Raw genomic sequence first — 19,990 nt, 5'->3', positions numbered from 1 at the left:
GTATTACAGTATCATCATATGGTACAATGATTGTATAATGTACCTAATGTATGATTACCATTTCTGCCATGGCTTTGTTCTGTAAAGCTGAGAAAAAACTTTTTTTAACAAATTTTTGTTTCATTCAACATTGGTTAGATTTTTTCCATTTACCGCTAATTTGATTTGCCTCTTGGTCTAACCCGAGTTTCCCCTACTAAATCAATAATCATATATTTAAAACATTTATACATTTACTTTAATAAGCATGCAATACATTATTTATTTTAGTTGGCACAGAGAATCTAAAGAAGCCTTTATTGAGATGATCCTTCAGACCTGATGGTAAAAATCATTTAAGTCAAGGCAGTATACCAATAGTTGAATTAGTGGAGGCTAGCGCAGTGCACTGGCACAGCAACTACTGTCCTGACATTCGGCACAGACTGATTGATTTTTGCACCACTCAGTGTACTGTCCGTCCTGAGACCTTCACTGCTCCACATGTCTCATCCACCATCTGTTGCCCTGGAAACAGCAAAGGGGCTGGACACTTACAAACTAGCCAGTAAAAAACAGCCCATCAGTAAATGAACATTAATTGAACATTAGCAGAAGAGTAAACATTTCTTGTCTCATTTTTAATTGGTCCTTTTTGATATTTGTGCTACTCATATTGTATGGTTTTCATTAAGATGTTTTCACTGCCATTATCAAATTTTCTTCTGTGTAATAAAACACTCTAGCAACACAGATTAAGGGTTAATGATACCCTTGTGCTAGCTATTTCCTACACTTCCGTCAATATCTTGCCAGTCAACATTATAGATCTGCCTTTCTCTTACTCACTTTCTCTCCCTTTCTCTCTCTGTCTGTCCTGCATAAATGCTTTGCATGTCTTTCGTCTCGTTGCTGGCCAAGTAAATGTCCATGTTTATCTTGCTACTTTATTCAATTAAGTTTTGATGCCACAAAAGGATTTCCCAATGGACAGATCATCCATTTTTGTCTTAGAGACAGAATATAATCACACAAGTTTACAAGGCTGGATGCTTTTGTCTGTATGTTGCATTAAATTGATCTGCTTGATATATTCATGTATTAATGATGCCTTTGTAAAGTATGAGGGACACATTTTAAATGTATTGTCATCTTGTGCTCTGTGTTTTACCTCATTGTTTTTTGGTTGCCTTATATAGTCATGCTTGTGGTGACCAAATGTCATGAGAAAAATCAATATGTGGGGGCTATCGTGGCAGTAAGGGGGCAACAGTAAACACAGGCTGCTGTAACAGATGGAGGCGACAGCACTGTTTGAATACTGCCACTCAGTACAGATCACTGCAGTAACAACAGTACACACTAAACTGGACATTTCATTGAAGTATTTCAAAATCACAAATTAGATCTCTTCAATATCTCAAATAGGCTCCAGCAGTATCATACTGTGCTCAGATGTGCAGAGACAAAGTTTACATACAAATATTGATAGTTATCAATATATTAATAATGCATTGAATGTATTGAAGATGCACTGGTGCATGCATATAAAGAAAAATGAATGTAACCTAGATGTTAGGAGTCACCGGATTTTGTTTGTTTGGTTTTTAAAGAAAGTAATAACCAAGAAAAACTTGAAATGCCACTGCAGGCAGACACAGGCACAGGCTAAGAGACATCTAATTTAAAAGCAATAAAAATGTGAAGAACACTCACGCTTTATCTCTATTTACACGTTTTCTAGTTGTCTTTTCTCGTGACAGTTTTTCGAAAATTTTCACTCACAGTTTTAAGGTGTTAAGGCGCTTTGACATTAGACACTGTCAAGCATGTGTCGCCTCACTCCGCTGTGAGTGTGTTGGGTGTTTGTGGAATAATGAATGGTTGCTGGGTAGAACAGGAGGCATGAGGAGGAATGCGTTCATTATGAATGGAGCTTCTCTCATGCGTACTTCAGACTCTCGGTGTTCATTTGCATGTGTGCTTCTCTGAGCTCTTCTGCATGCAATACATGTGTGTGCGTTTGTCTGCATGCATGCATGCATGTTTAACCCAAAGTGAGAGCAGCCATGCTGAAAATGTCAGTCAAGTGAACACCGCTATTGCATTATGGGTAATATATCCACAGGAGTCAGTAATGTCAATGCTTTTCATTTGTATGTTCCTAAAAAGATGATGTCACTTTTTTTGTTCTAAGCCCTCTTTATTTTATACTTTAATATTTTATTTTTACCTTTTAATGATCTCATGTTTGTGTCTCAGCTGAGGAATTTCATGAGTTTACATATAAAAATAAATGTATAGCTTGAAGTTGCTTTGAATAAGAGTTTCTGTCAAATACATAAATGTAAATGTATTCAAAGTGGTCTCAGTATAAAGAGTAGTGTTGGGTAAAGATTAATCGCGATTAATCGCATACTAAATAAAAGTGATTTTAGGCATAATATATGAGTGTGTTGTGTGTAATTATTATGTATATATAAATACACACAAATTCATGTATGTATTAAAGAAACATTTAAATGTGAACATATATTTATGCAAAAAGTCTCTTTTATTTTGTTGCGATTAATCGCAATTAATCTTTGCCCAGAACTGATCAAATTGTATTAGATGTCACTTTGCTCAAACATTTGTTAACAGTTGTAGTAAATAAGTGTAGGCCATGTTTTGTGTTCATCTAGGAAATTGTTAAATATTTAAATTGAATAGCGGATATATTTGAGGTGACTTTGGCCATATTGCGTGTTTGTCTCACGCAGCGCAGAGCCACGGATCTCCACGGATTATCTCTTTTTAATTGTGTGTGTGTGTGTGTGTGTGTGAGAGAGAGAGAGAGAGAGAGAGAGAGAGAGAGAGAGAGAGCAGTAAATGCAGCTGAACGAATACACTGCGTGTTTTAAAGTAAAAAAATAAATAAATACCGAAACGCAATATGTGGAGGCCGGTGTTGAATCTGTCTGTATGATATGAAAAATATCTTACGTGAGCCTGTGGCTAAAGTATAAAAGTGGAACTCTTTGTAGCATAATCAGGGCTTGACATTAACTTTTTTGCTCACCAGCCAAAGTGGCTAGTTGTTTTTCAAAGGTACTAGCCAAAGTTAAATTGTATATGATTAAATTTGACTTTGGCATCCTAAAATTACTTTAATTCGAGCAAATTTACTTGCTAAATTAGATGCAGACTGAATTTCAAATGCAGTCTGACTACCCGAATTAAGACAACATTTAGCTGGTATATAGCTGGTATATCAGTATAGATCATATAAGATGCATGAAAAACATGCTATTAATTAAGGCATAAATAGATTAACTTTGAATGAATATATTAAAAGTAGAACAGGGGTGTAGAAGAAACACTAATTCTAAACTGAAAAGATAAACACAAAACCCATCGATAACCACTTTAAATATTTATTAACAACAGCAGTAAATACTGTCAAGATATGTACATTAATTTTACTGTCATGCAGATGTATTTTATAAGCTAAATGGTTTCTGATAAAAGTGATTTAAGACTTTTAATGACAAATGTCGGGAGGGCATTATTGTTACATTAAAATGATGCGCGAACCTCTCGATGGCGGGTTTCTTTTGATTTCGTGTGCATTCAGATGCGCTGAATTTCTCTTCGCTCTTGCACTGAGAGTTTGCACGCAATTTATATCTAATCAATCACTTCCATGCAATTGTTTTATCTTTCCCGAAGTGTGTATGCGCTCAGACTGCGTCCTCTTGTGCATTCGCAAATCCATCAGCTCTCGCGCGCTCTCTGGAAGGTGACGCTTTGGTCCGCAACGCCCCGCTGATCGCGTGCGCGTCTCTCAACAGATCTCTGTGCGCTGCTCTGAGTGCAGAATGCTCATGGAAGTTGTAGTTTCCCAGTGTCGCATTGCGTATTGTTTATCATTTCGGATAACTTTTAAGAAAACAGACCCGCCTTACGGCCGAAATCTTACCCTCGTTTGGCGGTGTTAATGTCAAGCCCTGGTCATAATACCATAAATTCAAATATTATAATTCACTTACTGCCAGCAAAAATGAGCCTTGGTTTGTGCTCTCTGGAAGAGAAAAGCCCACTTGCATATCGTTGTTCAGCTCGTCTTTTTTTGTCTGTAATTTACAACTTTCGGCGGGGCAAAAGATCACGTTGCTGTGCACGAACAGCATCTCGAATGCACACCAAAAATTACCACTTTACCAGTGCTTTTGTAAGTGGCGACAACGATCTGTGAACTATTGTGTTAACGACTGTGTAGCTGCTTCGTTTGTTGCTGGAGGACGCGTGCTTTACAAAAACGGTGCTGTACTAAAAGGTAAATTATAGTTCGCCTCAAAATTTTTTTATTTGTGTATTTATTTAATGTGTATTATTTCTTCCCCAAGCTCATAAAATAAATTTGGGTCGCACATAAATTGGCAGGGTCGGTCGGAAACCGGAACCAAACAAAATTTTTTTTTAGGCCTCACACACTAACACAGTGTCCAGGAGACAGATTGCCTTTTTGGGCACAGGGCAGAATTTGGGGGTCAGAGTGGGTGACTATATGGTGTTGGCATTGTCTAGATTAACCCTATGAAACCTAGATTACCGAACTACTATAATCTGTCTAAATGTCATTGTGTCGTCTGGTGTTGGGAGATCTGAGGTCAGTTTAGGTCCAGATTTTATGTTGGAATGTATGGTTTTACCCAGAGAAAAAGCTGGATGTGCGGGCACCTCCATAAAATGCTTACTTTTACAATTGTGGTATGTTTTGAGGTTGTGTTTATTATGCTTGTTTTCATAGTTCTGACAGCTTTTTTTAGGAGCTTTGTGTCTTAGACTGAAAATCATGGTACAGTTTAACTTTAAAGGGTGCTGGTCTGACTTCTCTGTTTAACAGTTTAGTTTGACATGTAAACACTTCAGGAAAATTATCGTTTTCCAGACCCCCTTCTTTGGAAGAAAGCAGACTGGCTTTTATAAATAATGAGGTCAGGATTTTCCAAATGTTCACCCGCTACTAAAAATAACCTAATTTATACTGTGGCTAAAGGTTAGACTCACACATTAAGTAGTGCTTTAAACATAACTGCCTCATGTCCAGAGTTTGACTTGTGCATATAGAGTACTCTGTGTCATTGATACATACTGTATTTGAAGGACCGCTACAGCCTTTGTTGTTACTGTGTATTATTTCTTACAAATGTAAATGTTTAATAGTGTTTATATGTCGATTATGTGTCCTATAGGTGCCACGAGGGATATTGGATCAGCACTGACCCGGATGTGTATGAGGCATCGTAGCATCGAGGCGAAACTTCGCTATTTTACTAAGTATGATAATATATCTCAGGTCATCCATTTTTTGTGTCATAGTGTCATAGTCATAGCAGATCAACCTGATCTCACGAATTTCCGTGGCATAGTCACGGAATTTTGTGCTTATTTTTCCGTGGCATTCTCACGGATCTCTGCATTTTTCCGTGGCATTCTCACGGATTGGTTACTCAACTGTTTTGTCCTATTTTCTTACCATTTTCGCTTCGGTTTAGGGTTAGATTTACATGAAATGACATCCCTACCCAAACCCAACTCTAACCCCAACGCCAGGCAACAATTGTTTAAAGTTTAGAAAATATAAAAGAATAAATCAGAAAAAATAGTATAAACCAATAGTTAAAGTGACATACTAACGCAAACACCAAATCTAACCCTAAACCGAAGCAAAAATGGTTTGAAAATAGGAAAAAGCAGTTGAGTAACCAATCCGTGAGAATGCCACGGAAAAAGACAGTCCGTGGCAGGGCCACGGAAAAATGCGGAGATCCGTGAGAATGCCACGGAAAAATGACTATCCCACGGAACTTTGTGAGATCATGTTGCAGCAGATACAACATATCTGTGTATATATACGGCTGTTCAGCAGGACCATAAACACAATGATTTTGTTTTCAAATTGTAAAATCATGTGTTTGTGGTCCTGGTGAATGAACACAAGCTCTGCAATATGTAGCGTGACATGAGAATAAACATAAACACACACAGTCATAGTCAACTCATAGTCTCTCTCTCTCTCTCTCTCTCTCTCTCTCTCTCTTTTCAGTGCTTTGATGGAGAGCCTAATAACTCCTCTACAGGACCGCATTGAAGACTGGAAAAAAACAGCCAATCAACTGGACAAGGATCATGCCAAAGGTGATTAAGCAGTTTGTCTATTTCAATATGCAAAATATCATATAGTGTCATTACACTTAAAATATGTTATTTCAATCCATGATTGGGTTAAATATGGACAAATCCAACAGTTATAATGGAACTAGTGCTGGGCAAAGATTAATCGCATACAAAATAAAAGTGATTTTTTGCATAATATATGAGTGTGTGCTTTGTGTAATTATTGAATTATTATGTATATATAAATACACACACATTCATATATGTATTTAAGAAACATTTACATTTGTATATATATATTTATTTATATTTGTATATATTCTATATGATAAGTAAAATCTTAAATATAAATTTAAATATACAATTAAATATAAATAAAAAATTCTGAAATGAATATATTGTGTATATTACTTAGTTATAACATATATGAATATGTTCTTGTTTTACTTAACATTTATATATTTCATTATTAAGAATTTTAGTTCTGAGTGCTGGACAGGACTTTTTTGTATTGTTTGTCTTGATATATTTTTTTGTGTGAAACTCTGTGTGCTGCCATTTTGGCCAGGACTCCCTGGTTGAAGAGATTTTTTTATCCAATGGGATTATTCCTGGTAAAATAAAGGATAAAAAAATATATGTATGTGTGTGTGGTTAAATATACATAATAATTACACACAGTACGCACACAAATATTATGCAAAAATCACTTTTATTTTGTATGCGATTAATCGCGATTAATCTTTGCCCATCATTCAACCCAAATGCTGGGTTGTTTCAACCTATGGTTGGGTAATAACAACCCAGAATATAGGATTATTTATAACCCAACTGTTTGGTTTGATCATATTTGACCCGATCATGGGTTAAAATTACCCAACATTGTTTAGATTGTACATTTTTTTTCTATGTTGGCAGAATACAAACGTTCTCGTCATGAAATAAAGAAGAAATCTTCAGACACAATGAAATTACAGAAGAAAGCCAGGAAAGGTAAACATTTACACTCAGAAACAGTACATATACTTCCACACATATACCATAGACTGCTCAAGAAACTCAAGCACAACAGTTATTTATTGACAATGGACAACATACTGCACGGCTGTGGGTAAACCTGATGAATCACTATTACATTACATCACACTATTACAAAGCAGAGAGGTTGTGAGAATGTCAAGGACATTTTTTCAAGGTCAAAGCTGACCATTTTATTAGGCTTTAAACAACCTGTTGTATGGTTGACATCAGTGTCAAATATGCAGTATTCAGTGACACCTGTCTTCGAAGATGTACGGTCCTTGAAGTAATCGATGTGTTTTATAACAGCATAGACAGTAAAATGAGTGAGTTATCAATGTACTAGTTGTATCTGATTACTGATCCGTTTATATGAGAGTATAAACATTATCTGCAATGGAAGTGACTCCCTCTGCTGGCTAAAAAGCAGACATGCATCCCTCATTTCATTTGCTAAGCGGTTTCTGTTCTCATCCCAGCAACCAATGGTTTTTGCTCTTGAAGATAGGATGACAATTCTCTGTGTTACTAGGAAGACTCAACCGTTAAATGAAAAGCGTACTTTTTATTGTGTTAAAGTGATAGATCATTCAAAAAAGATAATCCTGTAAGATTTTATTTGGTGTCATAGTTTAGCAAATATACACTGGAAAAATGATTCATTCAATTTGCTAGATTTTTTGGGGTGGGTGGTTGCGATCAGTTTGTTTAAGCTACATTTAATCTAATCAAAAGTTTTTTTTTGTTTTTTTTTGTTTAAATGTAGCTTAAATGGGTTGATTGCGACCACTTACCTTAGGGAATTGAGTAAATTGAATGAATCATTTTTTTTCAGTGTATGATTTTCATGCATCGGTGGAACATATCATGTCAATTCAATGTCATGAAAGTGGATGGGGACTAAAGGCTGTCAGTCTCCAAAAAGGACAAGTAGCACCATGGCCAAACGTCTTAAGTGTAGTTTCATATAAGTCTCCTGAAGAGATTATTCACTAGTTTTGCCACATAAATAACTCCTTTTGTGTTGATGGCAGTCATTCTGGTTTTCAAAACACGTTATTAAATGATGATACAATTTTAACTGTAGGGTAAATTATAAAAAAAAGTGTAAAAGTGAGCTACCCCATTTTCTATAAGACCATTAGAGTTTCAAGACTAAGATTTTTGCTCCTGGGGGTTTTGTTTTGTTTTTAGGGGGTTTGATTTGGATGCTCTGATGTTTTGGCTTTGACTTTCCTGAAACAATTTGGCCATGAAATGAGCTGAATTGCTTCCTAATACTAACCCTAACACAGTGCTTTGCTTCCCCCCCTCTCTCTCTTTGGCTGTCTCTCTCTCTCTCGTCTTTACTCTCTTTACTCTTTCCCTCTCTAGAGCTACAGGGTAAGTATGTTTTTCCACGAAAAGCTGTGGCTCACTTAGATTCTTCTCATTGTTTCTCTGCATGATTCTTTAACCAGGTCCCAACTCGCTGTACAGTAACACGGCCCCTCAAACACATCTCCAGACAGTTCTGTACCATAACATTCAACCTCCACATGACATTTTGGCTTGACAGCATACAGATTTAATTTCAGTTTTAAAGCCTGTCTCAACTCTTCAGTTTGCATAATTTTGCTTATTCTGTTCCAGCATGCATGCTGCCTGTGTTCCTGCAAACGCTTCTACTTCGGAAAACAACCATCTCCAACAATCTAGTCTGCATGAGTTAACCCCTTACCATTAACTTCTTCTGGGACATTTCATTAAGAGTAGAAGAGATTTTACCGCTGAGTTCAAAGGCATCTGTCGTCATCTGTTGTGTAGATGCTAGACGGAGTAGTTCATTATGTTCATTATGTTCTGTGTTGTATCCATATTGTTGGTAGATGGAGGACAGAATGATCATCATCATTTTCCAAATGCTAATGATTGACTTGTGCCATGTTTTTTTCTTTGATTTTCCATCTCTCTCTCTCTCTCTCTCTCTCTCTCTCTCTCTCTCTTTCTCTCTTTCTCTTTCTCATCACATAATTTGATTAATTCTGGCCATTTTATCATTCTGTCTGTTCTTCACCCACATGGTTTCATACCTGCTCCTCTTTTCCTCCCCTTTCCTCTTTTCTGTTGTGCTCTCTGTCGCCCCCGTCAGGTCGGGGAGATCTGCAGCCTCAGTTGGACAGTGCGATGCAGGACGTAAATGACATGTACCTGTTGATGGAGGAGACGGAGAAGCAGGCAGTGAGACGTGCCCTAGTGGAGGAGAGAGGACGCTTCTGTACCTTCATCAGCTTTCTGCAGCCTGTCGTGGTATAAAGCCCACCTCTCTTCTTATTTGAGAGCACATATACATTTTAACTGCGTATAGTAAACTTTGATGAAAAGAGCATTACACAGGATAATGTATGAGTAAAAAAATGAATGATCCCTGATGAGGCAGACAGTGAATGATAACCACAGGCTACTAAAATATTATATATTTTTTATTAAACATTCAGTACCACTCAAAAGCTAAGCACACACACACACGTAATATTAACAATTTGCACGCTTTGTGAGGTCCTTGCACCTGTGATGCTTACAGTCTTTATACTTAATACTTTCCATAAATGCAGGCCATTTGTTTGCTACCTTTGCTGTTCACTCTGCATGTTGTGCAGCTGTATATTTTTAATTCAGTTTTATTTATATAGCGCTTTTCACAATTGTTTAATTGTTTCAAAGCAGTTTAACATTAATAGATGCAGGAGAAAACACAGAAAAATCGATGGACAACGTAAGCAGCAGAATACAGCGGCTAAGATTAAAGGAGCATTTCACCCGTAGTAACATAAATCTTTATTGAAAGTGCATCAAATTTGTAGTGAAATGTAACACACATTTAGAATTTTGTGCCTATTTGACCGAGAAAAGGGGTGTTTGTAGTCTCACCCCCACAACAAAGATATTGGACTTCCTTCTTTCAATGATGCAAAATGATGATTTTTACATCATTGAAAGAAGGAAGTGCAACACTGAAATCTGTATTTCTCCTGTCTCAGCGGAAACTGAGGAAATTATGCACGACCATTCAAAAGCATGACTGGGGTTCTAACTATACAAAGCTTAATGCAAATGGGTGAAGTGTCCCTTTAATCTGTACTAGCGAGCGTAGTAATAATGTAACGTATAGAAGAGGGTGCTAAGTTAAGCCAGTGTCAGCTGACTCCCCAGTATTTACAAACAGGATGGAAATCCTGTCTATAAAGTTTATTTTCCTCATGTTTTAATAAAAGTGATTGTGACATTTCACACGAGGCTTTGATTTGCATGAATAGAGGATACGTATGCACGTGACGTCACCTTCGGCGAAAGTGACTGCGGTTACGCCCACTAAGTGGCAAAAGACAGAGCGGCAGAATTTGTGTACAGTGTGAAATCAGCGAAAACACGGGAAAATCACGTCTAAATGGTAAAAAGCTGTTGTGCGATAGACTGTACTAACAGATTTAACAAGAATTCGGAGCTATCGTTTTACAGACTGCCAAAAAACACAGAAAGGAGAAGTAAATAGATTGTTCATGCCAATATCCACAGACCACAGGTGGGTTGACAAGTTGCTAGGGTCACTATCAAGCAGAGGTTTTACTTTCTACTTAAAAGTATTTTTCAAGTATTTGTATTTCATCCGTGTTTTTCTTTGGAAAACATAGATCCCAAAGCATATTATCATAATTTTTACTCTATTACATTTCATAAATACAAATTTTTGTTTTACTTTTAATATTTAAGAACATTAACATACTTTTACTCAAGTGAAAGTACACATTTTTTTGTAATTAGGTATTAAATAATTGGTAATATGCAATATTAAAGAATACACATTATGATTATATGCTTTAGAATGTAGTGAAGTAAAATTTTACCCAATACAAACACCCTAATAAAGCACAGATGCTTGGAAAATGTAATAAATGTAAGTAAGTATTGTCCACCTCTCCTATCAAGTCCAACTAAATTGAATTTAAGCTGATAATAGTCAGTTTTACTAACATTTTTGCAGCAGCCGCTATGAAAACCAGCCATTTTGTTGAACATTTGCCACTCAACAGGGCGAGTTCACGTGGAAAAGTGACGTCAATGCATACCCTCCATACATGTATTCCACTTTTCCATTTATTGTATATCAACATCCATCCAGAAATTACCAAGATATGAATTTTGGTCAATATCGCCCAGACACCGGTATACTAAGTAGGCAATATTGGTTTAAATTAAAGAGTAACTAAACCCCAAACCAACTTTTTTTAGTTAATGATCTGTAAGAATGGGATTTATTAGTGCTGTTCATTGATTTGAGTAACTTTTTTGACATTTGGATATAAAGTGTTTTTCAATGCTACAATATATGGGGTAAAACGTCTGAGTGCTGCCCTCTTCAGGTTGAACGGTGGCTACTGCAGTTGAATTTTTCGTGTTGGATGTTGCGGTACCACGTGATGTAAGTGGTACGATCTTACGTAAGCAGGTTCAAGCTCACCACACCCTTGGTACGAGATCAGTTCATCCCCTCTATCTCTGTTGGGGTCTGCCCACTTTTCTTGCATTTTTCAAATATTGCCAGTGGATGGAGTCAGGCTCTGACCAGGGGTTTAGTTACTCTTTAACATGACATAGCTGATATTAAAATAATGTGATGTGATGGAGTCTGTGGGATGTTTTTTTTTGTGTTAGAATGGAGAGATTGCCATGTTGGGAGAAATCACTCACCTCCAGGCTATTATTGATGACCTCACTGTTTTAACCTCTGATCCTCACAAACTGCCTCCAGCCAGTGAGCAGGTACATAGACACACACATCACATGCATGCACACAACAAACTGAGACTAAAGCTAACACTGTGTCTTTGTTAGGTAATAAAAGATCTTAAGGGGTCTGATTACTCTTGGTCCTACCAGACTCCCCCCTCCTCTCCCAGTAGCTCTGGCTCTAGGAAAAGCAGCATGTGCAGGTGAGAGAATGAGAGAGGAAAACAGAGAATTGGGGAAGAGGCTTTATAAGCTGATGGTGTTATATTTCGGCATGCTTATCAAATTAATATTTTTTATTAAATGTTTTATTTTGGCTTGTGTTGTATAATCTGTGTTTGGCTTTTATTCAATTCAATTTGATACATTGCAGTGGCGGCTGGTGACTGCTCTTCCGAGGGGCGCAAATACAGGGTATGTGTGCGGTGTGTCATGGGTGTTGCTTGTGTTTTCAAGGTGTGTGTTTGTTGCATTATGTGAATGTGCATCACGTGTTTTGTCAGAATGGGTGCCTGCTGCACACCCGTTCAAAACCATTTATGATAAAAGAGCCGCTCACGTTCACAAAATACACGCAAGACACTCCCTTAAAGGTTTATTCCATTTTCCTAAAAGAAAAATCCAGATAATTTACCCACCACCACGACATCCAAAATGTTATTGTCTTTCTTTGTTCAGTCGAGAGGAGATTGTGTTTTTTGAGGGGGACATTTCGGGATTTTTCTCATTTTGATGGACTTTGATAGAGCCCAACATTTAATACTTAACTCAACACTTAACAGTTTTTTTCAACGGAGTTTCAAAGGACTATGAACAATCCCAAACGAGGCATAAGGGTCTTGTCTGGCGAAGCGATTGTCATTTTTGACAATAAAGATGACAAATGTCCACTTTTGAAGCACAGGTTCTCGTCTAGATCCGGTCGTGATGCACCAGCGTGACCCCACGCAATACGTCATGACGTCAAAAGGTCACAGAGGACGAACGCGAAACTACGTCCCAGTGTTTACAAGTGTTGAGAAAGAGGACCGTTCCGACGTTGTTGTATGTCAACTGATACTAATTAATGTCTGTGTGTCAGTTTATTGTTTACAACGGTCCGCAAATGTGCGTTTTATATATGTAACACGTGACCTCACTACGCATTTACGTTAGGTCGCGCTGGACCGGACCTAGACGAAAAGTTGTGGTTTAAAAGAGCATATTTTTTATTTTTCTTGTCAAAAATGACAATCGTTCCGCTAGACAAGACCCTTATGCCTCGTTTGGGATCGTTTATAGACCTTTGAAACTCCGTTGAAAAAAACTGTTGAGTTAAGTATAAAATGTTGGGCTCTATTAATGTCCATTAAAATGAGAAAAATCCTGGAATGTTTTCCTCAAAAAACATAATTTCTTCTCGACTGAACAAAGAAAGACATCAACATTTTGGGTGGCATGGTGGTGAGTAAATTATCTGGATTTTTCTTTTAGGAAAATGGAATATTCCTTTAACACTAAACTTTGATTACGCATGAGTTTATGCGAGTATCTGGCAACACAAGCATGTTTTTTATCATAAACCCTTTGGACGTGTCTACAGCAGGCAATTATCATACATGTTGTGACGCTTCACATCGTGCGCCCTCGAGAAAAGAAGTCACCGGCCACCACTGATACATTGACAATATTTTACTAGAATAACAAAAGTCGCTGTTTGCTGCCAAGCAGGCATATTGTGTTGTAAAGTACAGTACCTTTATTTATTGCAATCATAAATCGCAAGGTGGCAGTCTATTGATATTTTGTGAAGTAACATTGTGAATGCAAGAAAGAGAGAGGTCTACTATGGCCGCTGCTGCTTCACCGTGTGTTAACATCACATCTGTAACCCCCAGATTACATCAGAAACCACAGTACAGTCACAAAGCACATACTGTGGTCATTAAAATGTTGCTTTCAACAGCCAAGGTGTAATGTATATTTTGTTTTGTTCAGCCATTGGTTCTCCGGGATTAAGTCAATAGTTAAATGTAGTGATTAGCATTAACACAACTAGACTAAATGTATTTGTTTATTTTGTTGTTCCTATCCATTAGCAATTTGTTACCAATCGAGTGGCTGGATAAGGAATCTAATTGGCTCACTGATATTTTAGCGCTGTGCTCTCCTAAATGAAATATTCCAGGTTAAAAACAGCTTCAACTCCATCAACAGCATTTGTCTAATATTCATATGTTGTTTTTAACCCGGAATACTCTTTTGAATTATATAACAATTATACTTTAGTCAGTTTTATGTAACCAGTCCCATGTGGGCTTTGAGTACACCATTAGCTCCAGGGCCAATTAAAGCTTTGGTTTATAGTTGTGTCATGCAGTACCTGTCTGTGTTTGTTTGTGTGTATCGCCTTGTATGGAATCAGATGCAAATAACATCATACAAGGCCCCCTGTGTCACACCTGTCACCAATTTTGTCTTACATGTTTTCTCCCTCTGCCCCCCCCTCACCCTAACCTTCATCTCCACCTATCAACTTCCTCACTGCTCGAGACTTTTATCTGTCCATCCCCTATTACCATGTACCATTTTGTCACAAAAACTCTTGAATCACTTATTCCATCTTTACTCTCTTATTTCCACCATTTTTGAATTTGTTATTCATCATGACATCTTACACACACTTTATTTACACAACTGTTTTTATTCAATCGAATTGTGTACCTTATTTGTCAATCATGTCATCCTGTAACTCTTGTGGTTCATACCTGCATTTCCCCTTCCTTCCTCTCCCAACTTGACATAAACACTACTACATCTTATACCCTGGTCCTCTGCCCTGTCACACCCTCCCTCACCCCTGCAGCAGTGTAAACAGCGCCCACAGTAGCGCCTCTCGGTCCTCTGGTGGCTCTCAGACTCACTCACCTGGTTCGTCCTGTCGCTATCGCAGCCTGGCCCAGCCGCTGACGACGGCCGTGCACCGCCTCAGCAGCGTCTCCTCACATGACTCCGGCTTCATCTCGCAGGACGCCAACGTTTACTCCAAACCCCCGTCACCCATGCCCTCTGATATAACCAGCCAGGTATGTATTTCTGAGGGTTTGTTCAATGTATAGTACTGTTTTTGGTGCAGGGCTCAAAATTAACTTTTTTATTTGGTAGCACTGGTGCTCCCAACTTTAAAGAGTTAGGAGCACCAGCAAAAATTTAGGCGCATCCATCCAAAAATTAAAAAGCACCACAACTACATTGTAAATGTTAATAGATTTATTTTATTTAAAATAAAACACCAGGCTTTACACATCCTATGACCAGCATTTAAAAGTTGGTCTTCTATTTTATTTTATTTTTTGCTGCATAAATTCCTAAATTAATACCCAAATGCTGTTGAAATAGTATAGCAGCAATAATAATTTAACAATTACAGGTAAAATGATTAAGATTACATAGAAAATCTAGCAAACACGTAAAACACTGATTAATTGTGACATTACAAAAGTGACCCTAATATAGAAGGCTAATATATATTGGTATTGATAACTGCATTACCAAGATGCTATTACTACTAAATAGGCAATGTTTTAAAAAATACAACAAAAACATACCATCAGCATTGTCGTATTTCACAGCAACATGGACCACAAGGATGTTTGTCGAATGTCCATTCACCAGCGCATGCGCACATACACCATCAAACACACTTTGACAGACAGGTCGGTGTCTCCATCAATAATAAACACATTTGTCATGGCACGTCTTGTGTTTTTGGCACTTTCACCATGTTTAAGCAAGGTACGTCTGGCGCTTAAAATGTTTTGATTCCGCCATTAACGCCGTTTTACAGGATTTACAGTAAACACAGTAAGTTACATTTTCAAAGCGGAGACACTCGAAATCTTTAAGCCACTCTCTCTGAAAGGTTTAACGTCAACTCGTATTTTCCGGTGGTGGAGTTACATTTGAATCCGGATCGTCGTCAAAAAATACAGTAATAACCTTGGCTGTAATCGGCTCGCTCTCGTCATGCTCGCGACGCGTTCGTCTTTTCACATTTCCGCGCTTCACGGCAACAAGGAATGACTGACGCTCATATTAGCCAATCTGCGGTCTTCATTAAACGCAAGAACTTAATGGTGAAATTTGATTGGTTATGTATCGTTGGAGAGAACACTGAACCTGGGACAGCGCCAGCACGCAGGATCACAATCAACTCGCGTCACAACAAAATGGGCAGTCGCACAAATGCTCCCAAATATATTTTAAGGTCGCACAGATTAAATTTCGGTCGCATATGCGACCAAAATGGTCGCAATTTCGAGCCCTGACTGTCTTTGGTGTCAGTGTTGATTTGGATAAGAGATAAATAATAATTACCCAGATGCTATCCCAAATATATATGATTTTCAGGTGAAGTTGAAGTTTTTGTATAAAAACATCCATCACTTAATGCAAATATTTAGGTCCCAAACCACTTAACTCTAAGAGAAAACATTTCCCTGCAAATTAGGGATGGGATGATTACCGGTTTCACGATTAACCAGGATAAAATGTCCTGATGGTTAGTATTATCGTTTACAATTTAATTATCATTACAACCGTGTTTGATTACCGTTATTTTGAAAACTTGCAGTAAATCCTGTCCAGGCGTGCACGCAGATGTGCACATGCAACATAGTTTTTTGCACAAGAAGGCATTTAAGGGATAATCTATTGTATTTATTCACAGTAAACTTATTAGACAGATTTATTTATTTATTTTTACCACAGAAATAATTTCAGGGACATGAAATATTAAATTGTGATTTTCAAAAATAAAACTTGTTCAAATGTTTTCCATCTCATTTTAACAAAACCATGATAATATTGATAACCGTCGTCACGATAATCATGATATGGAATTTTCATACCGTCCCATCCCTACTGCCAATGACGCTTTCCTGAAGAGTTTTTACGGTAATCTGTAATTCCATTAGTATCCACTAGATGGCGCTTGTACCCAATTTATAAAAAAACTGAAACAAAAACTAATTTGATTAATTTTAAACTCTGTGTATGTTTTAATAATCATTCTAAATCTGATCTCTAACAAAATGACTTTACAAAAATGCAATTATTTAAGCTTTTTGCTCAAAATGTGGTATTTTTGAAGACACCTCCCCATATTTAAGAGATAATAAAAATGAAGATAGGATGAAACTTGTTTCTGTTTTGTTTGTTTGTTTGAAAGGAGGGGGTCTGTTCTTTCATTTGATATATTTTTATGTTTATACTCTCAGAAATAAAGGTACAAAAGTTGTCGCTGGGACAGTACCCTTTCAAAAAGGTACCTTTGTACGCAAAGAGTGCATATTAGTACTTCCAAGTTAAATATTGGCAGTTGAAAGATACATATTTGTACCTAAATGGTACATATTAGGACCTTTTTTTAAAGGGTACTGCCCCAGTGACGGCTTGTACCTTTATTTTTGACAGTGAACAGTACTGTGCAAAAGTCTTAGGCCGTCATGCCACAATTGTTGTTTTTGCAATTATATTGATCATATATAATTGTTTCTGAGTCTCTTTAATAGAATACATCCAGAAAATACAGGAAATGTGTATTTTGTATTAAAAACTGTATAAAAATGTAATCTGATGTGTCAAGTTTTCATTAAATCCTAATTTCTAATTTTAAAGAAATTAGTATTTTTACTTCATTCTGCTCAAAAATGCTTAAGATGTGTTTAGTGCCAAGAGGCCACACTGAACACTGACGATTTCTAAAGAAGACATTTAGTCCTGAACATTTAATTTTTTTTGTCCATATTTACTGTTTTTTTCTGTTTGTATCTTAATAAAATATATTGAAAATAAAACTTCTAAAACAACAAGTCTGGTGGTGGTGGGCTAAGACTTTTGCACAGTAATGTATAATTACAGAAGAAAATTCACAAAAAATGCTGGTGGGTAACTTAAGTTAAGCACATCCAAGCACTAAATTCAAATATGGCGACACATAAATACTGTATTTTTCCACAATGTGTAAATATTAGCTGTAGTGGCCTAACTTATCAGTATGAGTTACTCAGATTTCTCTCTTTAAGTGTAAGGTTTCATCTCTCATTACTAGAGTTAAATCCTCTGCTACTGGCATTACAGTGAGTCTGCAGAAATGAAGAGGTGATACAATCTGAGTATAAAGAAGACGCCACAAGTTTATCAGACATCTGTATTGCTACAGTATGTCTAGCAGGCAGCAAGAATTCCTGTGTAGGTAGCACGTGGGTTTACTTGGGGTTTTCTCCCACAGGCCAAAAACATGTTGAATGTCACATTCAGGTGAATTGGAGATGCCAAAATAAATTGCCCCTCTCCCAACATGTGTATGGATTAACTTGTGTGGATCATCTTGTATATGGATTAACCAGTTCTTGCCATAAATATAGCCATATGCTGGAATCGCATGAAGAAGAAAGACAGAATCCCTGTGTGCATTTGTATTACAAAGCCCTCTTGTGGACAAGGCTATAAAAGCACCACTATGTCGTTTTATTACATTATATTGGAAAAATTGCACTATGAAATATTGCGGAAGAAGAGCATGCATGAAATGTGCTTGTGAGGCATTGTATGCAGAACATTTGCTTATAGTACAAAAAAAGCATTTACAGTGGAGTAATTCTGGAGAAATGCATTTGTCTCTCAGCCAAAATGTTTTTTTTTTGTTCTGACTGGAGGAAAAGAGGTTTAGTTTGGCTGTTAGTCTACACTCTCAGAAGAAAGGTACAAGTGGTGTAACTTAGGTACATAATACGTTTGAGGTTTCAATATTCACCATTTAAGTGTACTTTTTGAAAGGGTACCACCCCAGTGATAGCTTTTGTACCATTTATCTGAAAGTTTACTACCTACTGTATATGTGAACCTGTCTGTGAAATCCAAGCTCAAATTCAAATTTTGACTTCACATTGATTTCAATCTTTGACATGGTCTTAGTCAATAATAATGGTGTCAATGTCATATTTTCACACAATCTTCTTTGTTATGTAGGATGATTTTATGTAGAAATGCATCACAAATAAAATGACTTTAGCTGGATTGTGACAGACTGGGTCACACTTTTCCTGGTTTATTAACACCTTTTTTAAAGGGATAGTTCGGCCAAAAATTATATTAATCCCATGATTTACTCACCCCCAAGCTGTCCGAGATGCAGATGTCCACCGTTTTTCAGACGAACCCATTTTCAGTTATTTTAGAAAATGTCTTTCAGTTAATGAAATGTAAAGTTACGGGGTCCACATACTTTTAAGTCCAAAAAAGGTGCATCCATCCTTTACAAAATAAATCCAAACGGCTCCATGATGATTAACAAAGGCCTTCTGAGGGTAATCTGTGCCGTTTTGTTGTAGAAATATCCATATTTAAAACTTTATAAACGAAAATAACTAGCTTCCGGTAACGCCGCCATCTTAGATTCCTTTGTATTCAGGAGAGAGTATCAGCGAAGTGTACGCACTTTTCTTAGTGAATGCGGAAGCTGGTTATTTTAATTTATAAGACTTAAAATGTGGATATTTCTTAGGGCTGGGTAAAATATCGATTCATCAATGCATTGCAATTATTTGTTTCTCAATTCAATATCGATTCATCAAATCCTATGAATCGATTCAGCTCCCCGGCCAGTGGCAGCGCTGTGGGCAACACTCTAGTGAGAGCGTTCAGCGTAAAGACGTGCTTTATCAAAACAGAAAGATCAAAGATGGCAAACAGCAGCACTTCTTTCAAGCCTGCACATCAACGTGATCAAACATTAGTAATACTACACACATTATTTAAAAATATACTCAGGTACTTAATTGCTTGTGTATTTACTTATTATTGAATCGACACCGAAGCAAGTAAATCAATATCGAATCGAATCGAATCGAAGCCTCAAGAATCGAAATAGAATCGAATTGTGAAATTCCTAACAATACCCAGCCCTAATATTTCTACAACAAAACGGCACGGATTACCCTCAGAAGGCCTTTGTTTATCATCCTGGAGCCATTTGGATTTATTTTGTAAAGTATGGATGCACATTTTTTGGACTTGAATG

The 19,990-nt window shown here is 37.1% G+C and overlaps 1 protein-coding gene across 6 annotated transcripts in view; it reads left to right on the top strand.

Annotated features, from left to right (window-relative positions):
• Positions 1 to 19,990, top strand: part of mtss1lb (MTSS I-BAR domain containing 2b) — a 72,118-nt gene that overhangs the window by 43,631 nt on the left and 8,497 nt on the right. For 2 of the 6 annotated variants that reach the window (XM_055208595.2, XM_073859212.1), the window contains exons 4-10: positions 5,217 to 5,301; positions 6,071 to 6,162; positions 7,060 to 7,134; positions 9,293 to 9,450; positions 11,854 to 11,961; positions 12,034 to 12,131; positions 14,777 to 14,993. In XM_055208595.2, the coding sequence (XP_055064570.2) occupies positions 5,217 to 5,301; positions 6,071 to 6,162; positions 7,060 to 7,134; positions 9,293 to 9,450; positions 11,854 to 11,961; positions 12,034 to 12,131; positions 14,777 to 14,993 (833 nt within the window). Of the gene's footprint in view, positions 1 to 5,216; positions 5,302 to 6,070; positions 6,163 to 7,059; positions 7,135 to 9,292; positions 9,451 to 11,853; positions 11,962 to 12,033; positions 12,132 to 14,773; positions 14,994 to 19,990 lie in introns of all 6 variants that reach the window. The other 4 variants (XM_055208613.2, XM_055208637.2, XM_055208588.2 and 1 more) reach the window with 2 other exon arrangements.

The sequence above is a fragment of the Misgurnus anguillicaudatus genome, chromosome 21, assembly GCF_027580225.2.
Source record: "Misgurnus anguillicaudatus chromosome 21, ASM2758022v2, whole genome shotgun sequence".
In the NCBI taxonomy this organism is placed as follows: domain Eukaryota; kingdom Metazoa; phylum Chordata; class Actinopteri; order Cypriniformes; family Cobitidae; genus Misgurnus; species Misgurnus anguillicaudatus.
This window is presented reverse-complemented; position numbering and strand designations above follow the sequence as displayed.